Source organism: Canis lupus, chromosome 27 (genome assembly GCF_003254725.2).
Source record: "Canis lupus dingo isolate Sandy chromosome 27, ASM325472v2, whole genome shotgun sequence".
Lineage (NCBI taxonomy): Eukaryota > Metazoa > Chordata > Mammalia > Carnivora > Canidae > Canis > Canis lupus.
Window position 1 is genome coordinate 17,468,888 of NC_064269.1, and position 26,346 is coordinate 17,495,233.

At 41.1% G+C, this 26,346-nt stretch overlaps 1 protein-coding gene across 8 annotated transcripts in view; it reads left to right on the plus strand.

The window, feature by feature from the left end:
* Positions 1–12,264: 12,264 nt before the first annotated feature.
* The window catches only part of SINHCAF (SIN3-HDAC complex associated factor), a 35,059-nt gene continuing 20,977 nt past the window's right edge, over positions 12,265–26,346 (plus strand). The window contains exons 1-2 of one of the 8 annotated variants that reach the window (XM_035707376.2): positions 13,555–13,572; positions 19,981–20,123. Coding sequence is in view for 1 of the 8 variants with exons in the window: in XM_025455521.3 (XP_025311306.1) it covers positions 13,527–13,572 (46 nt within the window). In the remaining 7 variants the exon portion in view is untranslated. Of the gene's footprint in view, positions 12,473–12,649; positions 12,837–13,375; positions 13,573–15,100; positions 15,373–15,888; positions 16,259–17,790; positions 20,124–26,227; positions 26,288–26,346 lie in introns of those variants that run through there. The other 7 variants (XM_035707378.2, XM_035707377.2, XM_035707379.2 and 4 more) reach the window with 7 other exon arrangements.

Consider the following 26,346-nt stretch of genomic DNA (forward strand, 5'->3'; position numbering starts at 1 on the left):
TTAGAAATAAGGGTACTCCTTATTTTCCAACTGCAAAAACTAACTCAAAATGAATCAAGGACTTAAATGTAAGACCTAAACTTATAAAACTCTAAAAATAAAACCAAGGACAAATCTTCATGACATTGGGTTTAACAATGATTTCTTGGTTATAACAAAGGCATAGGTAACAAAAAAGAAGACAGACAAATTGGACTTCATAAAAATTAAAAAATTTTCTGTTTCAAAAGGCAATATCAACAGTAAAAGGCAACCTAAAGAATGGGAGAAAATGGGCAGCCTGGGTGGCTCAGCAGTTTAGCACCGCCTTCAGCTCTGGCTGTGATCCTGGAGTCCCAGGATCAAGTCCCGCATCAGGGTCCCTACGTGTAGCCTGCTTCTCCCTCTTCCTGTGTCTCTGCCTCTGTGTGTGTGTGTGTGTGTGTGTCTCATGAGTAAATAAATAAAATCTTTAAAAAAGATTATAAAAAAAAAAGAATGGGAGAAAATATTTTCAAATCATATATCTGATAAAGGATTAATATATAAAGAAACTCAGTAACAAAAACCAAACAACATGATTCAAAAATGAGTATAGGGGATCCCTGGGTGGCGCAGCGGTTTGGCGCCTGCCTTTGGCCCAGGGCGCGATCCTGGAGACCCGGGATCAAATCCCACGTCGGGCTCCCGGTGCGTGGAGCCTGCTTCTCCCTCTGCCTGTGTCTCTGCCTCATTCTCTCTCTCTGTGACTATCACAAATAAATAAAAATTAAAAATAAATAAATATTAAAAAAAAAAAAAAAAAAAAAAAAAAACAAAAATGAGTATAGGACTTAAATAGATATTTTTCCAAAGAAGACATACAGGTGGATGATAAGCACATGAAAAGATGCTCGGCCTCACTAATTTTTAGGGAAATGACTACAATGAGATACCAATTCATACTCATTACTACGGCTACTATCAAAAAGACAAATGTTGTTATTTGTTATAACAAATGTTGGTGAGGATGTGGAGAAATTGGAACCCTTCCTTGTGCACTGTTGGTGAAAATCTAAAATAGTATAGTTCCTATAGATAATAATATGGTGGTTCCTCAAAAAACTTAAAAAATAGAATTATATGATTTAGCAATTCTACTTCTGAGTATATACCTCCCAAAATTGAAAACAGTTTTGAAGAGACATCCGTTTACCTTGTTCATAGCAGCATTATTCATAATTGGTAAAACATGGAAGTAAATTGAGTGCTTATTGATAAGCTAAATGTGATATATACATACAATGGAATATTATTCAGCCTTGAAAAGGAAGAAAAATTTCACATATTCTACAACGTGAATGAACCTTGCAGACCCTATGCATGTGAGATAAGCCAGTCATGAAAAGACAAATGCTGTCGGGCAGCCGGGGTGGCTCAGCGGTTTAGCGCCGCCTTCTGCCCAGCGCCTGATCCTGGGGACCTGGGATCGAGTCCCGGGCGTGTGGGGCTCCCTGCGTGGAGCCTGCTTCTCCCTCTGCTTGTGTCTCTGCCTCTCTCTCTCTCTCTTTCTGTGTGTGTCTCTTGTGAATAAATAAATTAAAAAAAAAAAAGACAAATACTGTATGATTCCACTTATATGAGGTAGTTAGAGGAGTCAAAATCATGAGATAGAAAACAGGGTTGCCAATGGCTGGGAGGAGGAGAGAATGGAAAGTTATTTTTTAATGGGTAGAGTTTCAGTTTTACAAGACGGAAAGAGTTATGGAGATAGATGGTGATGATTCGTATAACATTATAAATGTATTTAAAATCACTAAGTTGTACACTTAAAATCATTAAGATGATACATTTATGTTATTTATATTTTCCACAATAAAAAAATTGGGAAAAAGAAGTTCACAGATATTCATGCCCTCTAAGGATTGAAACTATTAGATTTAGATCTTGTCATATAGAGTTACAAGGCTGCACATGAATGACTCAAGTAAGTTGAAATAAAGCAGAAACTGATGTGTGGCTTACAATGCACTGACAACATGTTAGAAGGATTGAGAGGAGGAAAATAGTACTTTCTGTTTGAGAAGTCAGGGCAAAGTCCATAGAGGAGTACAGGAGCATGAATCTGGAATTCGAACTCAAGAGACCTGGTTTCCTTGCACCTCCACCACTTATTATGACATGGAACACTGATTAAGCCTCATAATTGTTAAGGCCCATTTTTTCATACATAAATGAGAAGGACTCCCATCTATGCCACAGGATTATCATCAAGATCTTAAACAATGAAGAGATATAAAACATGCACATAGAGTACTGTTTTGGAAATTTCTTTTTATCCACAGAAAAGAGTGTTAATATCTTTCTATGTCAGTATGCGTAAGGCAATTTCATTCTTTGTAATAGCAGCGTGGTTTTCATTTTATGAATGTTCCATCATTTATTTAACTAGTTCCCTATTGATGGGCATTTGTATTATTTCCATCACAAATAATGCTGGAATGAGTATTCTTTTTTTTTTTTTTAATTTTTATTTATTTATGATAGTCACAGAGAGAGAGAGAGAGAGAGGCAGAGACACAGGCAGAGGGAGAAGCAGGCTCCATGCACCGGGAGCCTGACGTGGGATTCGATCCCGGGTCTCCAGGATCGCGCCCTGGGCCAAAGGCAGGCGCCAAACCGCTGCGCCACCCAGGGATCCCTCTTTTTTTTTTTTAAATAATACATTTATTTTTTATTTGTGTTCAATTTGCCAACATACAGAATAACACCCAGTGCTCATCCTGTCAAGTGCCCCCCTCAGTGCCTGTCACCCATTCACCCCCACCCCCCGCCCTCCTCCCCTTCCACCACCCCTAGTTCGTTTCCCAGAGTTAGCAGTCTTTACGTTCTGTCTCCCTTTCTGATATTTCCCACACATTTCTTCTCCCTTCCCTTATATTCCCTTTCACTATTATTTATATTCCCCAAATGAATGAGAACATATAATGTTTGTCCTTCTCCGATTGACTTACTTCACTCAGCATAATACCCTCCAGTTCCATCCACGTTGAAGCAAGTGGTGGGTATTTGTCATTTCTAATGGTTGATTAATATTCTTATACACATACCTGTGTGTCCTGTGTGAATATGTCTTATAAAATTCCTAGAACCAAACAAAAGGTTTTACATTTCAATAGATAATGTTAAACTGGTGTCTTAATAGAATGAATAGTTTATACTCCCAATAATAGAGTATGAAACTTCCTCTTTTCCTATGTGGTCATCAACCCCAGATATTATCAAGCAAATTTATTTAAGTCAAATCTAGATAAAAAATTGTTGATTCCATTTACATTAAATTTTTTTAAGACTTTATTTTGAGAGAGAGAAAGTGAGTGAGACAGAAGGAGCAGGGAGATGAATAGAAGAAGAGGGAAAAGCAAGCTCCCCTCTGAGCAGGGAGCTTGGCTCAGGGCTTGATTCCAGAACCCTGGGATCATAATCTGAGCCAAAGGCAGACACTTAAACTGACTGAACCACCCAAACACCCCCTACATAAAAATTATTAATAAAGTTAATATAAAATGTATAAATAATCTTATTATAAAGTAGGAATACAGTTCAGATCTTTCTTTTTTATATATAATTTTATTTATTTATTTGACAGAGAGGGAGCACAAGCAGGGGGAGCAGCAGGCAGAGGGAGAGGGAGAAGTAGGCTGCGGGGCTCATCCTAGGACTGTGGGATGATGACCTGAGCCAAAGACAGATGCTTAACCAACTGAGCCACTCAAGCACCTCAAAGTTCAGATCTTTCTATATGCTTATTTCCATTTACATATTTTAGGTAGGGGTGCCTGGGTGACTCAGTTGGTTAAGCATCTGCCTTTGGCTCAGGTCATGATCTTGGAGTCCTGAGATAGGGTACCCCAGTGGGCTCCCTGCTCAGCGAAGAGTCAACTTCTCCCTCTGACCCTCACTCCACTCGTGCTCTCTTTCCACTCGTGCTCTCTTTCAAATAAATAAATAAAATCTTTTAAAAAATTCATATGCTCTTGGGTAAATTAACTTTTCATATTCTTTACTTACATTAAGAAATTATCCTTTTAGGAGCAATGTAGCTGGCTCATTTGGAAGAGTTTTCAACTCTTGATCTCAGGGTTGTGAGTTTGAGCCATATGTTGGGTGTTGAGGTTACTTAAAAATAAAAAAAGAAACTTAAAAAAAAGAAATTATCCTTTTATTTTGCAAGACCTTTTCAGTTTGAAAAAAAAAGATCTTTTCAGTTTGGCTTTTTTTCTTTGATTATATGGTATTTTTCCTAATGTACACATTTTAAATTTTATGTAGCTAAATTTATTAATCTTTTAAGTCATTTGAGTTCCCTCACTCCAGGACTAAAAAAATTATTTGATATAAATTTTTAATTCCATTTTTAATTGCAAAATTCTTTTTAAGTAATATTTATGACATGCCAAAAAGAGGAAAACATTTATAAATCATCTTTTGATTATATCAGTTACTGTAAAAGTTAATAGGAATAGTTGTGATGAGACCTGAGTGTGTTATGTAAGTGATGAATCACAAAATTCTACTACTGAAATTAATATTACACTACATGTTAATTCACTGGAATTTAAATAAAAAACTAAAAAAAAAAGAGTTCATAGGAATATGTTTTGTTTATAATTCAGTTTTCCAAATCAGGAATTTGGACAAAAAAATAATTACTTAGTGTCTGAAATTCATTCCAGCATGACTGGCAATTGTTCCGATTTGAAGAAATGAGAGACAATATAATTTTAAAGAAAGCATCTTTTCAGAAATATTTTTTTAAAAGATTTTATGTATTATTCATGAGAGACACAGAGACAGAGGCAGAGGGAGAGCAGCCTCCATGCTGGGAGCCCGATGTGGGACTCGAACCCAGTACTCTAGGATCACACCCTGAGCCGAAGGCAGATGCTCAACCAGTGAGCCACCCAGGCGTCCCTATTTTTTTTTTTTTTTTTAAAGTGGGCTCCCTCAACACTGGGCTTGAACTTACAACCTTGAGGAATGCCTGGATGGCTCAGCGGTTGAGCGCCTGCCTTTGGCTCAGGGCATATCCAGTGGTCCCAGAATCGAGTTCCACATCAGGCTCCCTGAAGAGCCTGCTTCTCCCTCTGCTTATGTCTCTCCTTCTCTCTGTGTCTCTTATGAATAAAATAAATAACATCTTAAAAAAAACAAACTCTCAACCATGAGATCAAGACCTGGACTGGGATTAAGAGTAGTACACTTAGGGACACTGGGTGGCTCAGCGGTTTAGTGCCTGTCTTCAGCCTAGGGCATAGTCTTGGAGTCTGGGATTGAATTCCACATCAGGGTTCCCTGCCTGGAGCCTGCTTCTCCCTCTGCCTGTGTCTCTGCCTCTCTTTCTCTCTCTGTGTCTCTCATGAATAAATAAAATCTTACAAAAAAAAAAAAAAAAGAGTTGTACACTTAACTGACTGAGCCATCCAGATGCCCTATAAAGATTATGGAATCCTCTATATTCTTCCACAAAATCTTATTTTATAAATTATTGGTTAAAATTTTTTAAAAAATTAATTCATGGCAGACACAGAGACAGGCAGAAACATAGGCAGAGAGAGAAGCAGGCTCCCCTTGGGAAGCCTGATGCAGGACTCAACCCTAAAATTTCAGGATCAGGACCTGAGCCGAAGGCAGAAGCTCAACCACTGAGCCACCCAGGCATCCCAAATTATTAAGTTTAAATTTTATTATTGGCATTACATTAGCATTTTAGTTAACAAACCGAGTGGCAATATCCTTCCCTATTTGCAACAAATCCGAGGCTGTTTCCTAATTCTATTCCTGTAAAAAAATTTAAATTATATTCATATACTAAATTTTGCCTGCTAAGAAGATAGTATGCAATATGTTTTACCCTCTGATGATACCATCTTCTTTAATCACTGCCATAAATGCGGTATGGTACATTAATTACCTCTGTTTCATCTGCTTTATGTTGTATTTCCATTTCTGGAACACTGCAACATTGCTTAATTAACAATATATCTAGATAAACTATTTTTTAAGTTTTTTTTTTTTTTTTTTTTTTTTTTGTAGTTTCTATACCGGGGGATCCCTGGGTGGCTCAGTGGTTTTGTGCCCAGGACATGGTCCTGAAGTCCCGGGATCGAGTCCCACGTCGGGCTCCCTGCATGGAGCCTGCATCTCCCTCTGACTGTGTCTCTGCCTCTCTCTCTCTGTCTCTCATGAATAAATGAATAAAATCTTTAAAAAAATTAAAAAAAAAATCTATACCCAACATGGGGCTCAAACAACCCTGAGATCAAGAGTCACATGCTCTCCACACTAAGCTAACCAGGAGCTTCTAGATAAATTATTAATGTTTGTAACATCTGGGATGCCTGGGTGGCTCAGCGGTTGAGTGTCTGCCTTTGGCTCAGGCAGTGATCCTGGGGTTCTGGGATCGAGTCCCACTTCAGGCTCCTTGCATGGAGCTTGCTTCTCCCTCTGCCTGTGTTTCTGCCTCTCTTTCTGTGTCTCTCGTGAATAAATAAATAAAAATATTTTAAAAATTAATATATAAGAATTCAAATTCTTAAAAATATATATAAAAAAGTTTTATTTTATTTTTAAAGATTTTATTTATTTTTTCACGAGAGACACACACACACACACAGAGAGAGAGAGAGAGAGAGAGAGAGAGAGAGAGAGAGGCAGAGACACAGGCAGAGGGAGAAAAGCAGGCTCCACACAGGGAGCCCGATGTGGGAACCGATCCGAGTTTCCAGGATCACATCCCGGGCTGTAGGCAGCGCTAAACCGCTGCGCCACCGGGGCTGCCTTACTAAAAAGTTTTAAAATTGGGTATAGAAATATTAAATTCTCCTAGATTCCTAGATATTTTATTCCCAAAGCTATTAGAAATGGCAACCCAGAATGTTTGACTTTCTGCACCCGTGTCTGCTTGTTCACTTGTTTATCTGCTGATGATGTGGCATGCTTACATTCAGTAATGATTTGAATAATAGAGCAGGGGTTCTTCTGGGAAGTGGACTGATCAATTTCTTATTGACATTTAGAAAAATACGTTTTCATAGAAGAGAAACATATTGATGAAACTAATTGTAATCCAATCATATAGGTTTGTCTCTGGAATGCTTTTGACTCGTTAACTACTTCTGATTCAATGTAGGTACTTCTGAATGCATAGGGTTTAAATCCTGATTTCTCTTGGTCTCTAACACCTAAAACCTACTTTTCCCTCAAACAGAATTCATGTAATGACTTTTATTCAATCAAAAACACGAGTCTTCTCCTAGTCATGTATTTCCCACCACCCCAACTACCGTGTCTAAGAACTTGTTCTTGATGTTGCCACCCCAATTCACCATCTTAATCCTGATAGTAGTTCAACTTAACTTCCTCAAAGATACTTTTTCTTCCTTCTAGTTTAGGTCCGATTCCCTTGGCATACATGATTAGGCTCACAGTACTTTTTTTTCTTTAATTTCTCACAGTTCATCATTATATTTGGGTGGTTATCTGGAATGGCTGTGTCCCACATTCCATGAGAGACCATTTCTGCATTTATCATTTTATTGTCAGAGACTGGAAATTAGTAGAAACTCAGTATTTGTTGAATCTATGAATGAATGAATGAATGAATGAATGGAGTTCAAATCCCATCCTTTCCCAAAACACATTCCTTTTTTTTTTTTTTTTTTTTTTAAAGATTTTATTTACTTACTCATGAGACACACAGAAAGAGAGGGGCAGAGACATAGGCAGAGGGAGAGGGAGGAGCAGGCTCCATGCAGGGAGTCTGATGTGGGACTCAACCCTAGGACTCCAGAATCATGCCCTGAGCCGAAGACAGACACACCCAACCACTGAGCCACCCAGGCGTCCCCAAAAGACATTCCTAACTTCTTCAGCCCCAGTGATAAATCCCTCTCCTGAACGTGAGGCACTTATTGGTGGTACCACTCGTTTATCCCGTGGAATCGTAGATCCATATAATTCTATAGGAGTTTAGTGGCAGCAAGCTCTATATTGTACATAACGTATGTAATTCATTGAAATAAAATTTTTGCTTTTTTTTTTTTTTTTTGAATACCTTGTTGGTAATGAGTTGACCTATGAAGTATTTTGAACAATCTCTGGACTATTTGTGTGTATCAAGATTTTTCTGAAGTTTAGCACAAATCTATATTCTTGTGATTTTCAGAACAAATTTGGTTCTTAGGCATAAAAGAACGAACCCATTCGTTCTTCTAATGATGGTCCTTCAGATAGCCAGAGATTGCTCTCTTGCACAATCAAAACACAGCCCCTCCTTCAATTACTGCTTTTATGCTGTGGTTTTCAGCTCTTTCATCACCCTGATTTATTTTCCTGTGAACTCATTCTAGTTTGTCAATGTCCTTCTTAAAATAAAATTACTTTGTTACCAGTAATTATAGGATATATCGATATATATATCGATATATATTAGTGGAAACAAAACAATTTTATTTTTTTAAAGTATGCTATTCAAATGTCATTAAGATAGTAGTGTAAGACTTAAAATTTCTATAAATTTAGAAGTTCCCCTAAGACTAAATTTGTGACAAATCCGTAAGTCTTTAAGTGCAAAAATTTGAAAAGGTAACTTTAATTAAGTAACAGATATCTTTTTTTTTTCCGCAGCTGTCAAACCGTTGTTGGAGGATTGCTTAGATCACATAACCAATTCTATTCCTTATAGCTTAAAATTACCTGACTTGCTCTGACCACTTGCTAGCTGAACTTCAAAAGGATTTAAACAAATAAGTAACAAAATACTGTGCTTGTTTTGGTGTGAGGAAAAAGTTTAGTCCTATGGCTGTTACCAGCTAAGGAACCAAACCCAATGTTTAATAATAATAATCAGCTCTTTCCTGAGCTCAACAAAATGTTTTGATGTGGTTGGTACCAGCCTCTGATGAGGGTATTAGCCTTCATTTAAAAACGATCATTAGTTTGAGTTGGCATTACAAACATTACTAAATTGCTGATAATATCCTTCATTACCAGGCAAGAATTGTCCTTTTCAGTTCTCTACGTATAATTTATCATCCATGCCGAGAATATTATAAGAAATTGTAAAGTTAAAAAAAAAAAGAAATTGTAAAGTTGCTTAATAGTTAAGTCTCAAAAGAAGGCAATGAATGCTGCAGAAGAAAAAAATAGCAAATAAAACAGAATTATATAGAAATAAGTTAGAAGAGGTAAGGAGGACTTGAGCTCCCCTACTTCTGAAATGGTTTTATTATCTGGCACATAGTTATGATTATTAGATGTTTGCTAAATGAATAAAAATGTTCAAGCAGTAGAGATAATTCTACAGTGGAGACAACATATTAATCGAAATATATTGTACCTTATTTTCAATTTCAATTTTTACTGTATTTTTAATTTGACTATTTTTGAGAACTCAGTATAAGTTCAACATAGCACTATAGTCATTAAAAATACTCAAATATTTTTAACATTGTGTAATTCAATCTCCTAATATCCAAATTTATGTATTATAAACTACTTTTATTTTTTTCTCTTTCTTCCTTCCTCCCTTCTTTCCTTCCTGCCTTCCTTTTCTTCCTTCTTGGTAAAAAATTCACTTAGGATATTTAGGTAATAGTATTTTGAAGCAGCCCATAAATGAGCTATTGGCTCTGGATAGAGACAGCCATAACAACATGTTCAAGCAACAAAATGAACAAAAGAACCTTTGGAATGCATCTGGTTTTTCAAAAATAGCAGATTCTTTTTTTTTTTTTTTTAAAGACTCTAAGAAACTCGAATTCCTCTTTAAGGATTTTGTTGCTACCTTTCCTACAAAAATTACCCAGATTATTTTTTGAACTCTACTTTGAGAGCACAGGAAGACTTGCTGTACAATATTAGATAACTCAGTAGCTCTGAAGCTTACAGGTACTTTTTTAATTTGAACAGTATCTCCTAAATACTGTGTGTAATTCCTGCATTGCTTGCACATTTGAGCCTATTCCATCCCTGGAATACAGGATATATTCTTACATAAACTTTCAACAGAGAAGGCATTCAAATTTTTATATTTTATATACATAGATAATATATATCAATATATCCTGTAAGAAATAATGGACATTTGAAAAATATTCTCACACTTGCAACTTCATACTTGCAAAAGCATATACTAATTTGAAATTATTTTTGGAAGATCTGTTATCAACCAAATAAGTACGTGAGACACCCCAGGACAACTTATAAAAATTTTCTTCAAAAATAAGTTAGGTGTTTATGCTCAGGGTCCAATTTGTTGTCAGTGAAAGCCCAGAAAGAGTGGGTAAGCCTACTCCACTTTATTTATTATGATAAGAACAGTTCCAGCATCATAGGCATCATATTAATCAAGGTGAACTTCCAAGCTCATTTTATTTTTTAAAAGATTTTATTTCAAAAAAAAAAAGATTTTATTTATTTGAGAGAGAAAGAAGGACAGAAGGAGTACAAGCGTGAGGGGGAGGAGGCGCAGAGGGAGAGAGAGAAGCAGACTCCCCACTGAGCAAAGAGCCCGATGTGGGGCTCCATCCCAGGACCCCAAGATCATGACCTGAGCAGAAGGCAGATGCTTAACCTACTGAGCCACCCAGGAGCCCCTCCAAACTAATTTTAGATTGAATACAAAAAATTTTACACCAAAGTAAAACTGTTTTGACTTGAGATAAATCTAATAAACAACTTTGAAAATGTCCATTAATTTACTGTATTACAAGCAATTATTCAGAGTCCATTATCTGTTAGGCACTGTTTTAGGCACTGAAGTACAAAAATGAATACAATATAAAATTCTTCCCCTAAAGGAGTTTACAGTTTAGTGAGAGGTGTCTTTTTTTCTCTCTCTCTTTTCTGCAGGTATTTAATATGTGGTTTTCACATACAGTTACAGAAACAGGACCCAAAGAAAAAGGGAAGCATTAGTTTTAAAAGATGTTGAAAGTGGGTTTGTCTTGACTGTACTAGGAATTGGTTGTTGAATTAAATTAGCGTTTCAGAAGTATCTATTTAAATCCATATTGTTGACATTACAGTGAAAGCAGTGAAACTTGTCAGCAGATGATTAAGTTTTATGGTTGATGTCCACACTTTTGTAGCTTGGGAACAATATCAAGTTTCTGGGAAAAACATCCTTTCTCTCTCCCCACTCGCCCTCTATCATTTCATCAGGGGCTCAGCCTTGTTGGTGTTAGGTGTGTTCTCCAAATAAAGGTGTATCACGATTATTCTTTTGCATTTTTCACTTAACATGAGAAGAGTTACTTCGATTTTTCTTTCTCTTTTTTTTTCCCCCCTTTCCTTCTGAGACAGGAAGCTTTTAAGTTGTTGGTTTATTATATATTCCATGAGGGAAAGTTTGCACTTGACTGGCTACTTTTTCCATTCCCAGGACCACCAGTTAGTGGTATTATTTCTGGGTGAGTGGAACACTCTTTACAAGCAGCTGGAGGGGGTATGCATGTTCCTAGATTACTGGCTTTCCACCGACTGGTCTTTTAGGAAAGCTACACTGTTCCCACGGAAATTAACAACCATTCAACTCGGACAGGCTTGAAATCCTAAGGCCAAAGTGGGGGTTGGTGGTGGTGGTGGTAAAAATTGGATCGTTACGGGTTGGGTTACTGCATGAGGAGGGCGGGGGTGGGGGGGGGGGTCAGTGACTGGATAGAGTGTCAAAATGGGACTTTATTAAACGACTCATTAAAACTGCACGAAAAACGAACCTCTCCTTGTCCCGGAGGACAAAAAAAAAAAAAAAAAAAGAAAAAAAAAAAGCTTCAAAACCCCAACTTTAAAATTTTAGAAACCTAAGAGGCGTAACTTCAGTGTGGGTGCTTGGACGACCACCTCCCCTGTCGCCTCAAGCCTGAAACCGGGCACAGGTGTGCCGCTCCGGCAAACCCAGCTTCCGAAACTATCCCCCAACGGGAAATGGTGCGCCCCGAGAAGTCCAGGATGGAAAGCACGTCACGCAGCCCCACGTCGTCCCTCCGCCGCTAACCTTTCCGCCTCGCCCGCCCCGCCACGCCCCCTCCGCCGCAGCCTCCAGCCAGGGGGCGTTTGTTTACGTGACGTCAGCCGTAGTAAGCAGTCCCCGCCCCGTTTCCCTCCGGCCGCCTCGTTTCCCGCGCCGCGGCGCTTCTCCCCTTAAAAGGACAATAGAGGCCCCGGGAGCGCGCGCGGCCGCCGGGCCTCCTCCCCTCCCAGCCCTCGACGCGCGCGCGCCCGTATGCAAATAAGTTCGATTCAGGAGAATTTTGTACCGGGAGACGCGCGTGCGCAGAGGGAAAGCGGAATCTACACCTTCCCGGCCAGCGGTAGCAACTGCAGAACTGCAGGAGACAATCTTTCTAGACAAGGCAGTTGAGGAGGAGGGAGCGATTGGAGGGGGGGTTGGCTTGGCGTGCACCGCGCACCTCGGGAACGTTATTGCGCGTGGAGCGGCTGCCTTGGGGAGGTGAGTGACTCTAACCATTACTCTGGTGCAAAACTGTCTCACGAGGCTTTGATTTCAGAGTGGGGTTTTTTTTTTTTTTCTTCTTCCCCTTCTCTCTTCACCTCCCCCACCTCCCCCAGTCCTTCCACACACACACGCACACACACGCGCACGCACAGGAAGTTTTGTCTTGGAGATGGCATTGCTGGGAGCGGTGTTCTCGTGATCTTCGCAAACCCCCGGGTTCTTTTGTACACACATGTGTAGCGTGTCTTTTTTAATTGGGGAGGGACCTGGAGGCAAACCGAAAGTCTCGGGGTGGGGGAAGTGAGTGGAGGCTGCAGACGTGTGAGGAGTCGCCGGAGTTGAGGGATCCACGTTGAAGGTGACAATGACTTTTCTCAGCCGCAGTGTTCTCGGGCGGAGAGGAGCTGGGTGGTTGGAAGGCCCGAGAGAAAAACGACTTGCTGGCAATTGCGGAGGGGCCCCCGGGGGCTGGTGCATCCGCGTGGGCGCGCGCCCCGGAGTGGCCGGGCGCCGCGGCTGAACCGCGTGGTTTAGTTTCGTTGCGGGCCGCCCCCCCCCCCCGCGCGCGTGTCGGAGGAGGGTGGACAATAAACGCCATCCGCTCTCGGAAACTTAAGTGGCCGTCCGCCTTGCGGGCTGGCGGGCGTGAGGGGGTTTACATCGGCCTCTGGCTCGGCGCCGGGGTGGCCGGAGCGCACGCGGCGTGGCGTTGTCTGCCGAACTCCGGAGGGATGCGGAGGCGACAATGAGAGCAACACGCGGCCGCTCGGAAGCCGCCGGGCTCCCCGACGCCGCTCCCCCGCCCCCCCCCCCGGACCGCGCCCAGGCGGCGCGGGGGGCCGAGGCGTCTGCGGAGCCTCAAGTTCTGCTCGCAATTTAGTCACCTGTGGCGTAGACGGGGGCGCCCCGGCGAGGGCTTTCCGGGGCGACCGTGTGCGGCGGAAGATGGCCAGTCAGAGCCAAGTTGACTCGGGGATGGAGGCGGCGGCGGCGGCGGCGCCGGGGGAGTGAGGGAACTCCGCGGGGCACCGCTTTTTTTGTGCGGAACATGACAGACCACGTGCTTGGGGCTGCGACCCCGGGGATCGCCGGAGGTCGGCGCGGGGCGCGGGGCGCGGGGCCGGCCGTGGGCTGCGGGTGCTGTCGGGGCCGCCGGCCGGCAGGACAATGTGGTTCGCTGATGATGGCGTCCTGCCAGTTTAAAAAGCAGAGTGAAAGTCGCCAACTCTCCGCCGGTGCGGGGCGGGCCGGGCCGGCGGGCGTTTCTCCTCAAGGACACTGGAAAACTTTGATTAAATGGGTTGGCTGCTGAGGGAAGGACGGCGGCGGGCGGGGGGGGGGGGCAGGCTCCGGGCGGTCGGGGCGCGGGCCCGGACCCTCCCCTCGGGTGATCGTCCGGCGTCTCGCCCCGGAGGAACCGTCCCGCGTCCCCGATGCTGCACGTAGGCAGCGCCCGGCTGGACAGAAAACAAAGAGCTGCATGTGCCCGTGCGGGCCCCGCCGGCGCTCGGGGGCGGCCGCCGGGCCGGGGGCCGTGCGGGCCGCCCCCCCCCCCCCCGCCCCGAACTTCGGGCGACTTTCGAGAGGGGCTTTTGTCCCTCGGCCCCTCGCGGGGAAACTTCGGCGGCGCCGCTCGTGTGAGGTGCCATGCTGGTGCGCGGCGGGGCGGCGGGCTCCGGGCGGCCGGCGGGGCGGCGGGCTCCGGGCCCCGGCGCTGAGGCGCTGAGGCGCTGAGGCGCTGAGGCGCGGGCGCCGGCGGCCGAGGGGCCGGGAGGAGCGTGGCCCCGAGTTCTTGGCCCGTTACCCGCGGCCCGGAGCCTGCGTCTGGGAGGTCTGTGGATTCGCCTTTGAAGTCGAACTGTTGCCATGTTTGAATTACGTCAGGGCAAAGCCATGAGGAGGAACAAGCCCCGGCAGCGCGGCGTGCGGGAGGCGCGGCCTGCGGGAGGCGCCGGGCGGGGCGGGCGGCGGGCGCGGGGGCCCGTTGTTCCGGCGCAGGTGAGGGAGGCGGCGGCGAGGGACGCGGGCCACCTCCTGCCGCCGTCGCCCGGGCGAGCAGCTTCCACAGGAACTTTCTGCCCGACCCAAGTTGTATTTACCAACAAACCCACCGGGGAGCGTTTCTATTTGCTGCCGCCCTGCCCCTCTCCCTCTCCCTCTCTCTCCCTCTCTCCCTCTCTCTCTGTCTCGCTCCCGGCCGTCACCGCGTGCCTGAGGGGAAAGCGCGTTTGAGGGATGGGGGTGGGGGCAGGGGTGGGGGCGGGGGGGGCGAGGACCCGGGAGCGTCTTGGCTGCTTTCGGGGAAGCCGGTGCGTGCGGCGAGCGCCCCCGGCCCGTGGCCCGCGCGTCCGGGGGACGCAGCCCCGACGACACCCGAAAAAAAAAAAAAAAAAAACAACCCACCGTGGGGAAGTTTCGGGGCTCCCCGTTGTCCTACAAAGGGAAGTGAGACTGTGGCTGAATCGTCGTGCCGCTGTTTTCTTTGTGTTTACGTGTGGGAGGGGGATCCGGGAGGGGCGAGGTTTGTTTTGGCTGCGGGTGGGGTTGGTTTCTTGGGGTGCCAGGGCGGTGCAGTTGGTTCGGGCAACTAGACCCAGTAGGGCTTCTTTGTTTTTATTTTCTCCGTCTTACCTGGGGTGACTTACTGGCGCTGGACGGACTCCGGAACGACTGATGAGACCAATAGGGACCCTGCGCGAGACGGTTTCACCCCGGCAACAGCCCCCACCCCTCACGTCGTCCTGAGGAAGGTTAAAACAAAAAGCAAAAAACAAAAAAAAACTTTTTTTCTTTCATTAATTAAAATTCTGAATTTGACCTTGTCATTAAAAGTACACTGCAAGCACCTGTTTTTTGAACTGGAGTTGGCCAGACTCGAAAAGCCTCTTAATAATGTATGTCGCAAAACCTTACACGTTTATTTAAGTTGGTCGACCTAAATTAAATTAAAGCCTGGGAGTTTGTTTCTGGTGGAGTTGGGAGAAAAGCCTGATGGCATTTAAAGTATTTATATAATGATTTGGGGAGGGGGGAAAATCTCTCTTAACCCTAAAGGTATGCCTGGCTCAGTGTTTGGTGATTGCTCACAGCGTTATCTTAGGATGACCTTGAAGAAGCTAGCACGCCGGGAGTTGGGCCTTTCTTGGAGATTTTATATGGGGGGTTGGGGAGGAAGCTGCTCAGGGGGAAGACACGGTAAAAGGCTGGCTATCTCTGCTAGCTTCTTCCTAGTTCCTGTGAACTAGGATTGACCTTCTGGTTACCCCTCTTAGATTTTCTTTTCAAGCCAATCCTTTTTTTTTTTTTTTTTTTTTTGTTATGTGGCCCCAGGCATAGCTCAAAAATTATGCTGGTTTGACACATGGATGCTTCTTTGGTATTTGGGGTTTGCCTGCAGTCTAGACAACCGATAAGCAGCACCGTCTCTGCTGCTTCTTTCCTGATTTCTGATGCATTTGGATCATGTTTTAGAATCTAAAAGTGATCATTACCAAAAAATAATATCCATAGGTGCCACACCCAAACAAAAAAACCTGTACAAATTATGCTTTTCATTGTTCTGTTATTAAAGACCTATTTCTCTCAAGTTTTGGCTGACCAAAGTACAAATACTTAAGGCAGCCAATACTAGTGACAGTACATTTCTGAAGTAGATAGAAGGAACATGTTAAGAAAATGAAATGAAAAACTTTGTTTTTTGAAAAACTAACTTTATGACTTTCTTTGGGCCAGGTATTTCTCTGAGTTACTATTTAAAATGTGTAAGAGATGCTTTGTTAAGTAAGTTAATTCTTTGATTTGTTTTTCTTAATTAGTATTTTATATCTGGGATACAGCTAGAATTTCAGTGTTCTGGGAAATTTCAAATACAATAGAGTTTAGTAGTTTCTGTTTTAAATATCACATAATATGTGCAATGGAGATTTGATTTATCAAGATGAATGAATCCAGAGTGGGAAAGCCCCACAAAGTCTGCTGCCTGCCTTTTTGCATTACTTTTTGCTGGAGTTTGGAGATGAAGGGTTCAACAGTTAGTGTATTCTAGAACCTTGGTGGGCAGCAGGCCTCAAGACTGCTATTGCACAGTGTTCTTTACTCTGTAGGTCTGGAACCTGGATGGTCAGTTTATTTTCTCAGTTGTAATCAGGCCCTGGAAAAACCTGGCTCATGGGGCTCAGACTCTCAGCAGATTTATGTAAGAAAAGCAATTTGAGAATGGTTTTCCATGTAAAATGAGTTTTTCACTGGAGAAAGCTTAAGCTTATTTGAACCAATTTCATAAGCGGTTATGAGTACAAATTATTTACCATGCTAACACATAGTAGGTTGCTTTAAAAACAACTTTTTCCCCCCCATTAAGGGGAATTTAATTGGCTGAGAAAGAAGGGGAGTCATTTGTTGAGGTACTAGGTTAGTTGTTTGGAAATCTCAGGTTAAAATGCCTAGGTTCTAAAGCTGTGATCATGTTAAATAAGTCACTCTGTGGTCCAGTTTTCTCCTCTGCGGAACCGCTGTAATAATACCTACCTCATAAGGTTGTAAATAAGCAAGCAAGTAATGTGCTTAGTAAATACTGGCTGTTCTCACAACTTTGGGAAATAGACATTTTACAGGAGACAAAACTGAGGCCTGGGGCCGGTTACATTCAGTAAATATTGAGTGGAAAGAATGAGTGTCTTTAGCCCACTCTCCCACCTCCAGAAACTGGTTCTGGGAAGACATTGTCTTCTACACCAGGTTGCCTATCCAATTCTGATTGAACCATTTTACATCAGACTCTTGTGGAAATTGAGAAAATGCTGTTTTCTTTGTTCCTCGTTTCTCTTGTCCGCAAGAGTCCTGGATTTCCCACACTTAGTTTTGACTCTGGGAGGTTACAAATTGAAAACATTTCATTGTCTTTTGGCTTTTCAGTTTCTCTTTTAATTGAGTCTGCAACTAAGGTTTTCTGTATTATGGAAATGATCTGGAAATGCATTTAGTCCAAAAGAAGGCACTTTGTTTTCAAGGAAGGTTTTCTTTTTGCACCAGAAGTATGAAAGTTGCAATTGAACTAAAATCAAAAAATTCATTTCTAGCTTTGTATTGAGTTGTTTCCACCTATTATAAGTTTGATTTGTCTTAATGTAATTTTAATTTGGTTCGTGTTAATGTATGCTGAGTTTAAATAGCTCTCATTTTGAAATGCTTTTGCCCCACACTATTCTAATCTTCCCTTCCCCATATGCCTGCTTCAAATAAGCAAGAAATATTTTTCTGCCGATTGTTATGAAAGCATTGAATTATTTACTATTAATTTTCTGTAATTAAAGTAATTCACTTGGTTTACATTTCCTGGAAATCTTTGAACCTCACAAATTTTTTTCCTACGAAAGTCTGTGTACTTACTGACTCTTAAAAATGACTCCAAAATACTCGTTTTTTTTTTTAATGCACTTTATTGTGAACACCATTTCCCATTTGGTGCCCTTAAATATACCCTTCAGATCTGTTTTGCCCATCCCACTCTTCAGGTATTAGCAAATTCTGCCTGTATCTGTGTACCATGTACAGACAACACCTGGTTGTAATATAAGACTTAGTTCCTGCCCTGCAACACCTTACCATTGAGAGGAAGGAGATAATATATCAAACAAATATGTGAAAATCCTGTTAGGTATTATACAGGTATTGACAGCTTTTGTTTAAAAAAGAAAAATCCTAATTTCTGAGTTAAGGGGATAGAGGTAAAACCATCCCAAACAGAGATAACTTGAGTAGAGATGTGGCTAGTTGTTAAAGTTGGTTTGACACTCCTGGGATATCAGGATTCCAAGTTGGGAGCAGCTGGTAGGCAGGACCAGATCCTGAAAAGCTTTGCATTTCTTGCCAGGGAGTTGAGATATTATTCTAAAACACTTATTGACACCTTGGAAGAGATGATTGATGTTTGAGCTTTAGGAAGGTACCACCTGTTTGAAGGTTCTGAGAATGTCAGTTATGAGGCTTCAGCACCGTGATTAGGGGACCAGTAGGCAATAGGGACAGAAGGGACATGAACCAGAGAAGTGAAGGAAGAGCAGAATCTTTAAGAACTTTATAGTGCACATGTTGGGGGCCCTGCAGAGGATGAGAAGGGAGAGAGACCAGTTGAATTCCAGATTTTTTTGTGTGACTGTATAGGTGACAACTAAGATAGGTGAACACTAGAAGAACATGTTTTGGAGAGAAGATTACGTAATTAATTTAGAGTATTTAAAGGTTAGGACTTGGCCAGTCCTTGTGTTGATGCCTTATAGGTACTATTCAGAAATGGAAGAATCAGAGTGCTTAAATTTTTCTGAGGTTTGGGTCAGACCGGGTACATGCTACCATATCTCCTTTCTTAACATTTTCAAGTTCGGAAACAGAATGGCTCCATACCTTAAAAACTCCCTGAAAAAAAAAAAACAAGTTTCCCTTTTCTCACAAATCTGGGCTTAAAAGAAAACCTTCAGTAATCAGGATTCCCTGGGAAAGATAGAGATTTTATTTCTATGATGTACAAGTCTTATAATTCAAGGAAATAAGTGGGATACAGATTCTGGTATTTTCATACTCTTGCTTCACAGCGTCCCTGGAAAGTAGAAGTGAGATTTCACCCTAATATTGCAGAGAGGGCAAATAAAATTAGAAGTGACTTCCTATTGAATTGTAAAGACGAAAGCAGAAATAGACTTCAGCTTGACTCATTACAATGCCTTTTTCACCAGACTCAACAGTAGTTACATTTCTTAATAATCATCCATTCAAAGTAAATAAATACTATCTTCCCAACCTTTACAGTTTTCTCATGCACTGGAATCACTTTTAATCTAGAATTGAGATATACCCAGTGTTTTTTTTTTTTTTTTCATTCTATTAAAAATGGGAAGACCTAGTATTTTATTTTATTTTTACACTGTCTAAAACTCAGAGACCTGGATTTTTTTTTTTAATATTTTATTTATTATTTATTTATTTAAGTCACAGAGAGAGAGAGAGAGAGGCAGAGACACAGGCAGAGAGAGAAGCAGGCTCCATGCACCAGGAGCCCGATGTGGGATTCGATCCCGGGTCTCCAGGATCGCGCCCTGGGCCAAAGGCAGGCGCCAAACCGCTGCGCCACCCAGGGATCCCGAGACCTGGATTTTTTATTTTTATTTTTAACCTATGCTATTTCAGTTGAAGTCTTTATTTCTGAGTTTGACCTCTTTCCTGTAGGATGAATTCTAGGTTCTTCTGAGTGTGGATTCCATAGGCAGCCATAATTAATACTTTACCATGTAATTTCTCAGAGACTGGGTGCATGTGTGGAGAGTCTTTGGCAAACAAGTGGGGTTGGTGTCCACAACCCTTTCTTAGTTTTTCTCCAGGCAGGTTAAAATTTGTTCCTTAAAAGTGAGCAAGTAAAGTAAATTCAGAAGTTTTGATGTTGGGATGTGGACTGGTCTGAAGGATGTAAGAGGGAATAATCATGTTCAGTTGCTTTGGCTTTCCTTAAGCTCTGATGAAACCGGTCTCATTATTGGGAACATTGCAGCCAAGTGGCCTAGCAGCATGAGAACACAAAAACAGTCGTCTTTGACTCCTTGTGAAGTGTTGCTCCAGTTACACTGTTAGCGTTTACTGGATCCTGTGCTTACAGGTAATTAAAGATAGCATACCTCTGACTAAAAATGGTGTCAAGGGTGACTTTAACAATCACAGCAACTAAAAGTTGCTCATAACTTTTGATCATGGGTGTTTTTCGATGCTTCTATCTCTTTTCGCATCATTTTGTTCTTTAAAGTTCAGCTCTAAAGAAATGCCATCTCTTTCACTTCAGAGTTGTCTTTGGTTGCTTGGTTCCTTTTGTCTTTGTTCACTGCTTCCTTCCCACTTTACAAATCTTTTGCATGTCTCTTCTCTGCAGCTTCCTTCCCATCATGCTCGATGTCCACTCTACTCTCTGCCGTGGAGTATATTTCCTAATGTGTATCTCTCCATCTGTATGTCTTTGAGGAAGTTTGTTTAAGCTCTCTGGGCTCTTTCAGATCCTTCTTTAGTTAAGTCAAGGTGTGCGATGGTAACTAAGGTTTTGGGGGCGTGGTGCTAGAAAGGAGGAAAGTGAAAGTAAACTTCCTTCATTCTTGCTCCCCTCAGAGGCAACCACTAGTTACTAGTTTTTAAAAACCTATTTTTAAAAAGCCAGTTTATGTATTTAAGGTCCCATTTTAAAAACACTATGAGATTGTACTGTATAGCTATTACTCGGGAGTAGAACAAGATATCTTGGATAGTTCCCACACTGTATATATGTCACAGATCTCTGCAATTAGGGGCTGAAACTGTATTCTCTAGTATGGAGGCATCATAATTTAACCAGCCTAAGAATTCATGGACATTTAGGATGCTTCCAGTATCTTGTGGGTTTGTTTGTTGGTTTGTTTTAAAGGTCTGTGTCAGTTGGTTTTTAGAAAAAGTGAGGATAAAAAAAAAAAAAAAAAAGAAAAGAAAAGAAAAAAAAAGAAAAAGTGAGGATTAGAAGCTGTGGGATTTTGATATATTGAAAATGACCAAAAAAAAAAAAAAAAAAAAGACCCACTTTCAGAATACTTTTTTGGGAGGTTACACTCTTACTTGTTATCAGAATTTCATTTCCCAAAGTGGCATGGATAAGTTGCAATACTAACTAAAGTTGATTTATCATCCTTGGCGTACATACTTCTCTTTCAGTTTTTTTCTATCCAGTCCATCAAGTGGCATTTTGAGTTTTTTGAAAGGTATTTTTGAAAATAAAAAAACCCCTTTGCTTCCTGAATGGAATCTAGAAAGTGGAATTGGGGAAGTTATATTTAGAAGGAACTATTGGTGTTCTTCAAAGTGCACCCAAAAAGGCGATCCTATTAGATTTTGAATTTATCATAGTAAGATAAATCTCTATTTTCCTAAATGTTAAATTAATACCCCCGTAAGATTTAAAAGACAAGAATACCCTGGAATTAGGTTCTTCACCTCACTGTCTCCAATCCCATATTAAAAGGGTACTAAAAGCTTTAGAGTTTGCATTTCACTGTTCTTCATACTGTTTCCTGATTAAAGTCAAGCTTAAAATGAATTTAGTATTGTTAAAAGACCCTCTTTAAGCCTAGAATTATTTAACAAAACTTATCTTAAATAGCATCCCTTCATATTAGCTATTGTTATGAAGATTCCTTTTCTTTCCCATTTATATTTTATTGCACTCAGTAAACTTAACCTTCTGCAAGTTGAATTAAGTGTAAAATAGATATCATTTCTGCTGTTCGGCTTCATAATCTCATTAGGTTAGATTAGAATTGGTCCTTTTGATGGGGTTCCTGACTTGCTTAGACAATTGGTAGAGCATTGGACTCTTGATCTCGGGGTTGTGAGTTTGAGCCCCACATAGGGCACAGAGATTACTTGATGAATAAATAAAGGATAGAATTGGTCCTTTTGTATCTTTGATATACAGCATTGACCCCACTGTTTCCTTGTGTTAACACTAAGGTTGCAGTCCCCGTCTATTCATTAATTTGATCATGAGGTTTATATGAAGTGTGCAGCTTTAAAGTGGGGGGGGGGGACCAATAAATTAATCAAATGTTTAGAATTAATTGTTGCAGTTTTTTAAAAATCACTTTTTGTTGTCTGTGTATGATATTTTGCTCATATAATCAGTTATTTCTTTTATGGTTTTTGCTGACTTAACTATTAATTTTAATCTTTTTAACTTTGGGAGATTGGATTAAGTTGGACAGAACAGTAAAAATTTGTGGCTATTTGGCTAATAGTGCCCAAAGAAATAATGTTAATGAGAGTGGCTTAAAACATGAGATGCTATATAAACAACTTTTTAAAAGATTTTATTTGACAGAGCACAAGCAAGGGGAACATGAGCTGGAGAGGGAGAAGCAGGCAGGGAGCCCTACGTGGGGCTCAGTCCCAGGACCCTGGGATCATGACCTGAGCTGAAAGCAGATGCTTAACCGACTGAGCCACCCAGGTGCCCATATAAACATAACTTTAAAAAAAAAAACCCAACTTGTTTAAAAGAGTTTAATCAGCACATTTATTGAGTACTTACTAAGTGATAGGGATTATTCTAGCTGCTGATGTTACAAAGATATATAAAGACAGGAGAATTCCTAACCTAGTCTATTTTCATTTTTAAAAACAAGCTTTTTGAATTCACACACCATAAAATTCACTCTTTTAAAGCGTACAATTCAGTGGTTTTTAGTATTTTTACAGAGTTTTGCAACCATCACCACTGTTCTAATTTTGGAAGTCAAATGGCACTTTTTAATGAGCATTTTAAGTCTTTCTGATTTTTTGGCTTTATCTCAAAGCTTAATTTTCTTTTGCTTTCCCCCACACACTTAAGAGCAAGATTGTATGGTGTCCACTCTCTTCTGTAATTATTCATCAATTAGGAAGCAGATGATATTAGCTTCCGTCTGTGAAAACAGTGCCGAATGATGTGATTACCTGTGAGAATAGATGCAAAAGTCACAAATAGTTTAAGAGCTTACGGTGTTACTTGAACAAATAAAATAAATTGTTCTGGAGGAATTGTTTAATATTCCACAAATGTGGAACTAGGAAAGAAGTATTCTAAAGAACCACCAGGTTTGTTGAAATACCAGAAATTCCAGGTTTAAAATCTAGTTGTGTCAAACCTACCTACCACCTTATCAAGTATAAAAAGTAAGCTGATTTCAGAGCCATGCTGTGACCTTAGTTTTCCTCTGGACAGTGGGTAGGTTTTTTAGGGTTGTTTTTGTTTTGTTTTGTTTTGTTTTGTTTTATTTTATTTTATTTTATTTTATTTTATTTTATTTTATTTATTTTATTTTATTTATTTTGTTTTGTTTTGTTTTGTTTTGTTTTGTTTTGTTTAAACATTAGCGAGTCTGTAGATTCTGTGAAAATAATTTCATTAATTTCTGGGCTCCCCAAAGCTCAAAATGGTTAAACACCAACAACTGGGTTGCTGTAAACAAAGCCCAAAATGAAACCCCTGTGTATTTGCTGCAGATTCCCAGGTGCCTCTCAAGTGCAGGAATAAGCTCAGAAAAGGTTTAATAGGTTTAAGTAATCATCCATTAAAAGGTTCATACACTACTTGTGTGTTGCGACAGAGCAAGTGCCTTGCATCTTACTCCCTGTAGCACTGCCTACAAGAGTGTGGACCCTGGGTTTAGACCCCTCTCAGACATTGCAGCAAAATTTTATCAGTATGAACATAAAATCTCAGAGCTGCGTAAAGGGTTGTTAATTAGAAGATATCAGGCTATTTTATTTTCCCTGATACTTAAAAAAGAATATTAATCTGAAGAATGGGATGTCTTGTGGGGACTGTTGGGTAAGTTTTGTGGAGATCCCCACCAACAAAAAAATCCTATTGAACACTTGATTCACAATAGCTGCTTATAAAAAGGAAGGCCTCAGCATTTAGCTATAACCCTAGCATTCCTTAAAAACTTACCAGTGTAATAGCTGGCACAACCTGTGTTTCTTGGTCAAATCCAGCCTCAGTGAAGGTAGTTCTGTCTTGGGAGATGATCCAAATGCTGTATGGTTTTGATGGCATGTTTATTTGCGGAGAGGGAAGGGGATTGTGAGGGGAGAGATAGGAATCTATCTGTTGTAATAGGATTTGGTCTGTGTATTAATGGAATGAACTGGCCTTTCTTGCTGTACTTCCTTTGTCCTTGCTGAGAAGGGAGGCTGAAGTTTCCTAGAGCTATTGATGAAGTTGGTGACTGTAAGAGGAAGTGTGGACTTTTGACCTTCTTGATGGTAATGGAGAATGTTAGGGGAGTTTGGAGAGCCCACAGGTTAGTTTCGAGGATAGAAAGAGCTGTAACATTTTTGCTTCAATGGGAATACACAATCATTTTCTTCAGGACATTTTCTTTTCATTTATCATTTGGATTTGTTTGGGGGAAAAAATCGATATCTCATTTCACAGGCCTTATCACACCTTTGAGTATCTTCTTTTCTTTTCCTCTCAAAAAAATCAAATTCCTAAATACTCCCATTTAACAAGAATAATCAACTAAGCATTTTGTTTTCATGTTTTAACAACTTCTATTCTTTTTTTTTAGATTTTATTTTTTTAAATTTTTATTTATTTATGATAGTCACACACACAGAGAGAGAGAGAGAGAGGCAGAGACACAGGCAGAGGGAGAAGCAGGCTCCATGCACCGGGAGCCCGACGTGGGATTCGATCCCGGGTCTCCAGGATCGCGCCCTGGGCCAAAGGCAGGCGCTAAACCGCTGCGCCACCCAGGGATCCCAACAACTTCTATTCTTGAAGTGATTGTTTAGACTTAATTATTGAAATGGTCAGTGGCCTTCTGCCCTGCCCTACCTCCCTTCTTTGCCTGCCTTCCTCACCTACAAAAACATTAAAGAACACTTGATAAACAATAGCCCCTTTAAAAGGAAAGCTTCAGTGTTTAGCTAATTGCTTGCTAATAAAATATTTTCTTAGAAATAAATAATAAATCCTTTGTCCATATTTCAGAATTCCTCAATCTCAGACCTACCCACACAGCCTGGATATTTGATTATTTCTGTGAATTGCTTTTGTAAATACTTGCTCTGGTATACTAACCAGAATTGAGATGGAATGGGATCAGATAGGTCATCCAAAGACATAACCAAACTTTTTGTTTTACTCATATATTTCAGTGTATTTCTAAAATAATTTCATTTAAAGATTGTATTAAAAAAATAAATATTTTATTTATTCTTGAGAGACGGCGGCGGGGGGGGGGGGGGGGTAGGCAGAGACATAGGCAGAGAGAGAAGAGGCTCCCTGCGTGAAGTCTGATGTGGGACTTAACCCCAGGACCCTGGGATCACGACCTGACCTGAAGGCAGATGCTCAACCACTGAGCCACCCAGGCGCGCCCTCTGAAAGAACTTTATTTATTTATTTTTAAAGACTTTATTTATTTATTCATGAGAGACACAGAGAGGCAGAGACACAGGCAGAGAGAGAAGTAGGCTCCATGCAAGGAGCCCGGTGTGGGACTCGATCCCAGGACTCCAGGATCATGCCTTGGGCCAAAGGCAGGCACTCAACCGCTGAGCCACCCAGGCGTCCCTCTAAAAGAACTTTAAAAGAGATAATGTTCTTGGTTATAACTCCTAAAACTATAGGTACTAATCTAATTGGTATTAATGATTTTTTCTTATTGATGCTGTATATGATACTTTTGCGGATTTGGGGGAAAAAACACACAAGTGTCCATTGGGGTTTGTTTATTTATTTTTAAAACTTTTTTTTAAGGGATTTTATTTATTTATTCATGAGAGACCGAGAGAGAGGCAGAGACACACAGGCAGAGGGAGAAACAGGTTCCATGCAGAGAGCCCCATGCGGGACTCGATTCTGATAATGGTGGGATCAGGCCCTGAGCCAAAGGCAGACGCTCAACTGCTGAGCCACCCAGGCGACCCTCCTTTGGGGTTTAGTTTCTATATTCATTGCCTTTTTACTCCCTCTCTTAGTCCAGATGTTCTCGTGAAACTGGCTGTTAGTTTGGAAACTAAATTTCTTCTATGGTGGGTGTTTACTGCCAGCTACATTTTTGCTACATCTAGCTCTAGAGCTGCTTCTTCATTTCTTGCTTGATGTTAAGGGGTTTTTTTTTTGGTCATGAGACTCACAATTTATCATACCTTGTATTTCTTGGACATCTGCTTCTCACTATTTATTACTGCTCGCAGGCACAGGACTCCATAGAAGAAGAGCTCCAAAAACTTCTATAAAACTGAATCAGACCAATGGTTAGGAAATATGAACTTGTTTTTTCTTTTTTTAAAGATTTTGAGGAAAAAAAAATAAA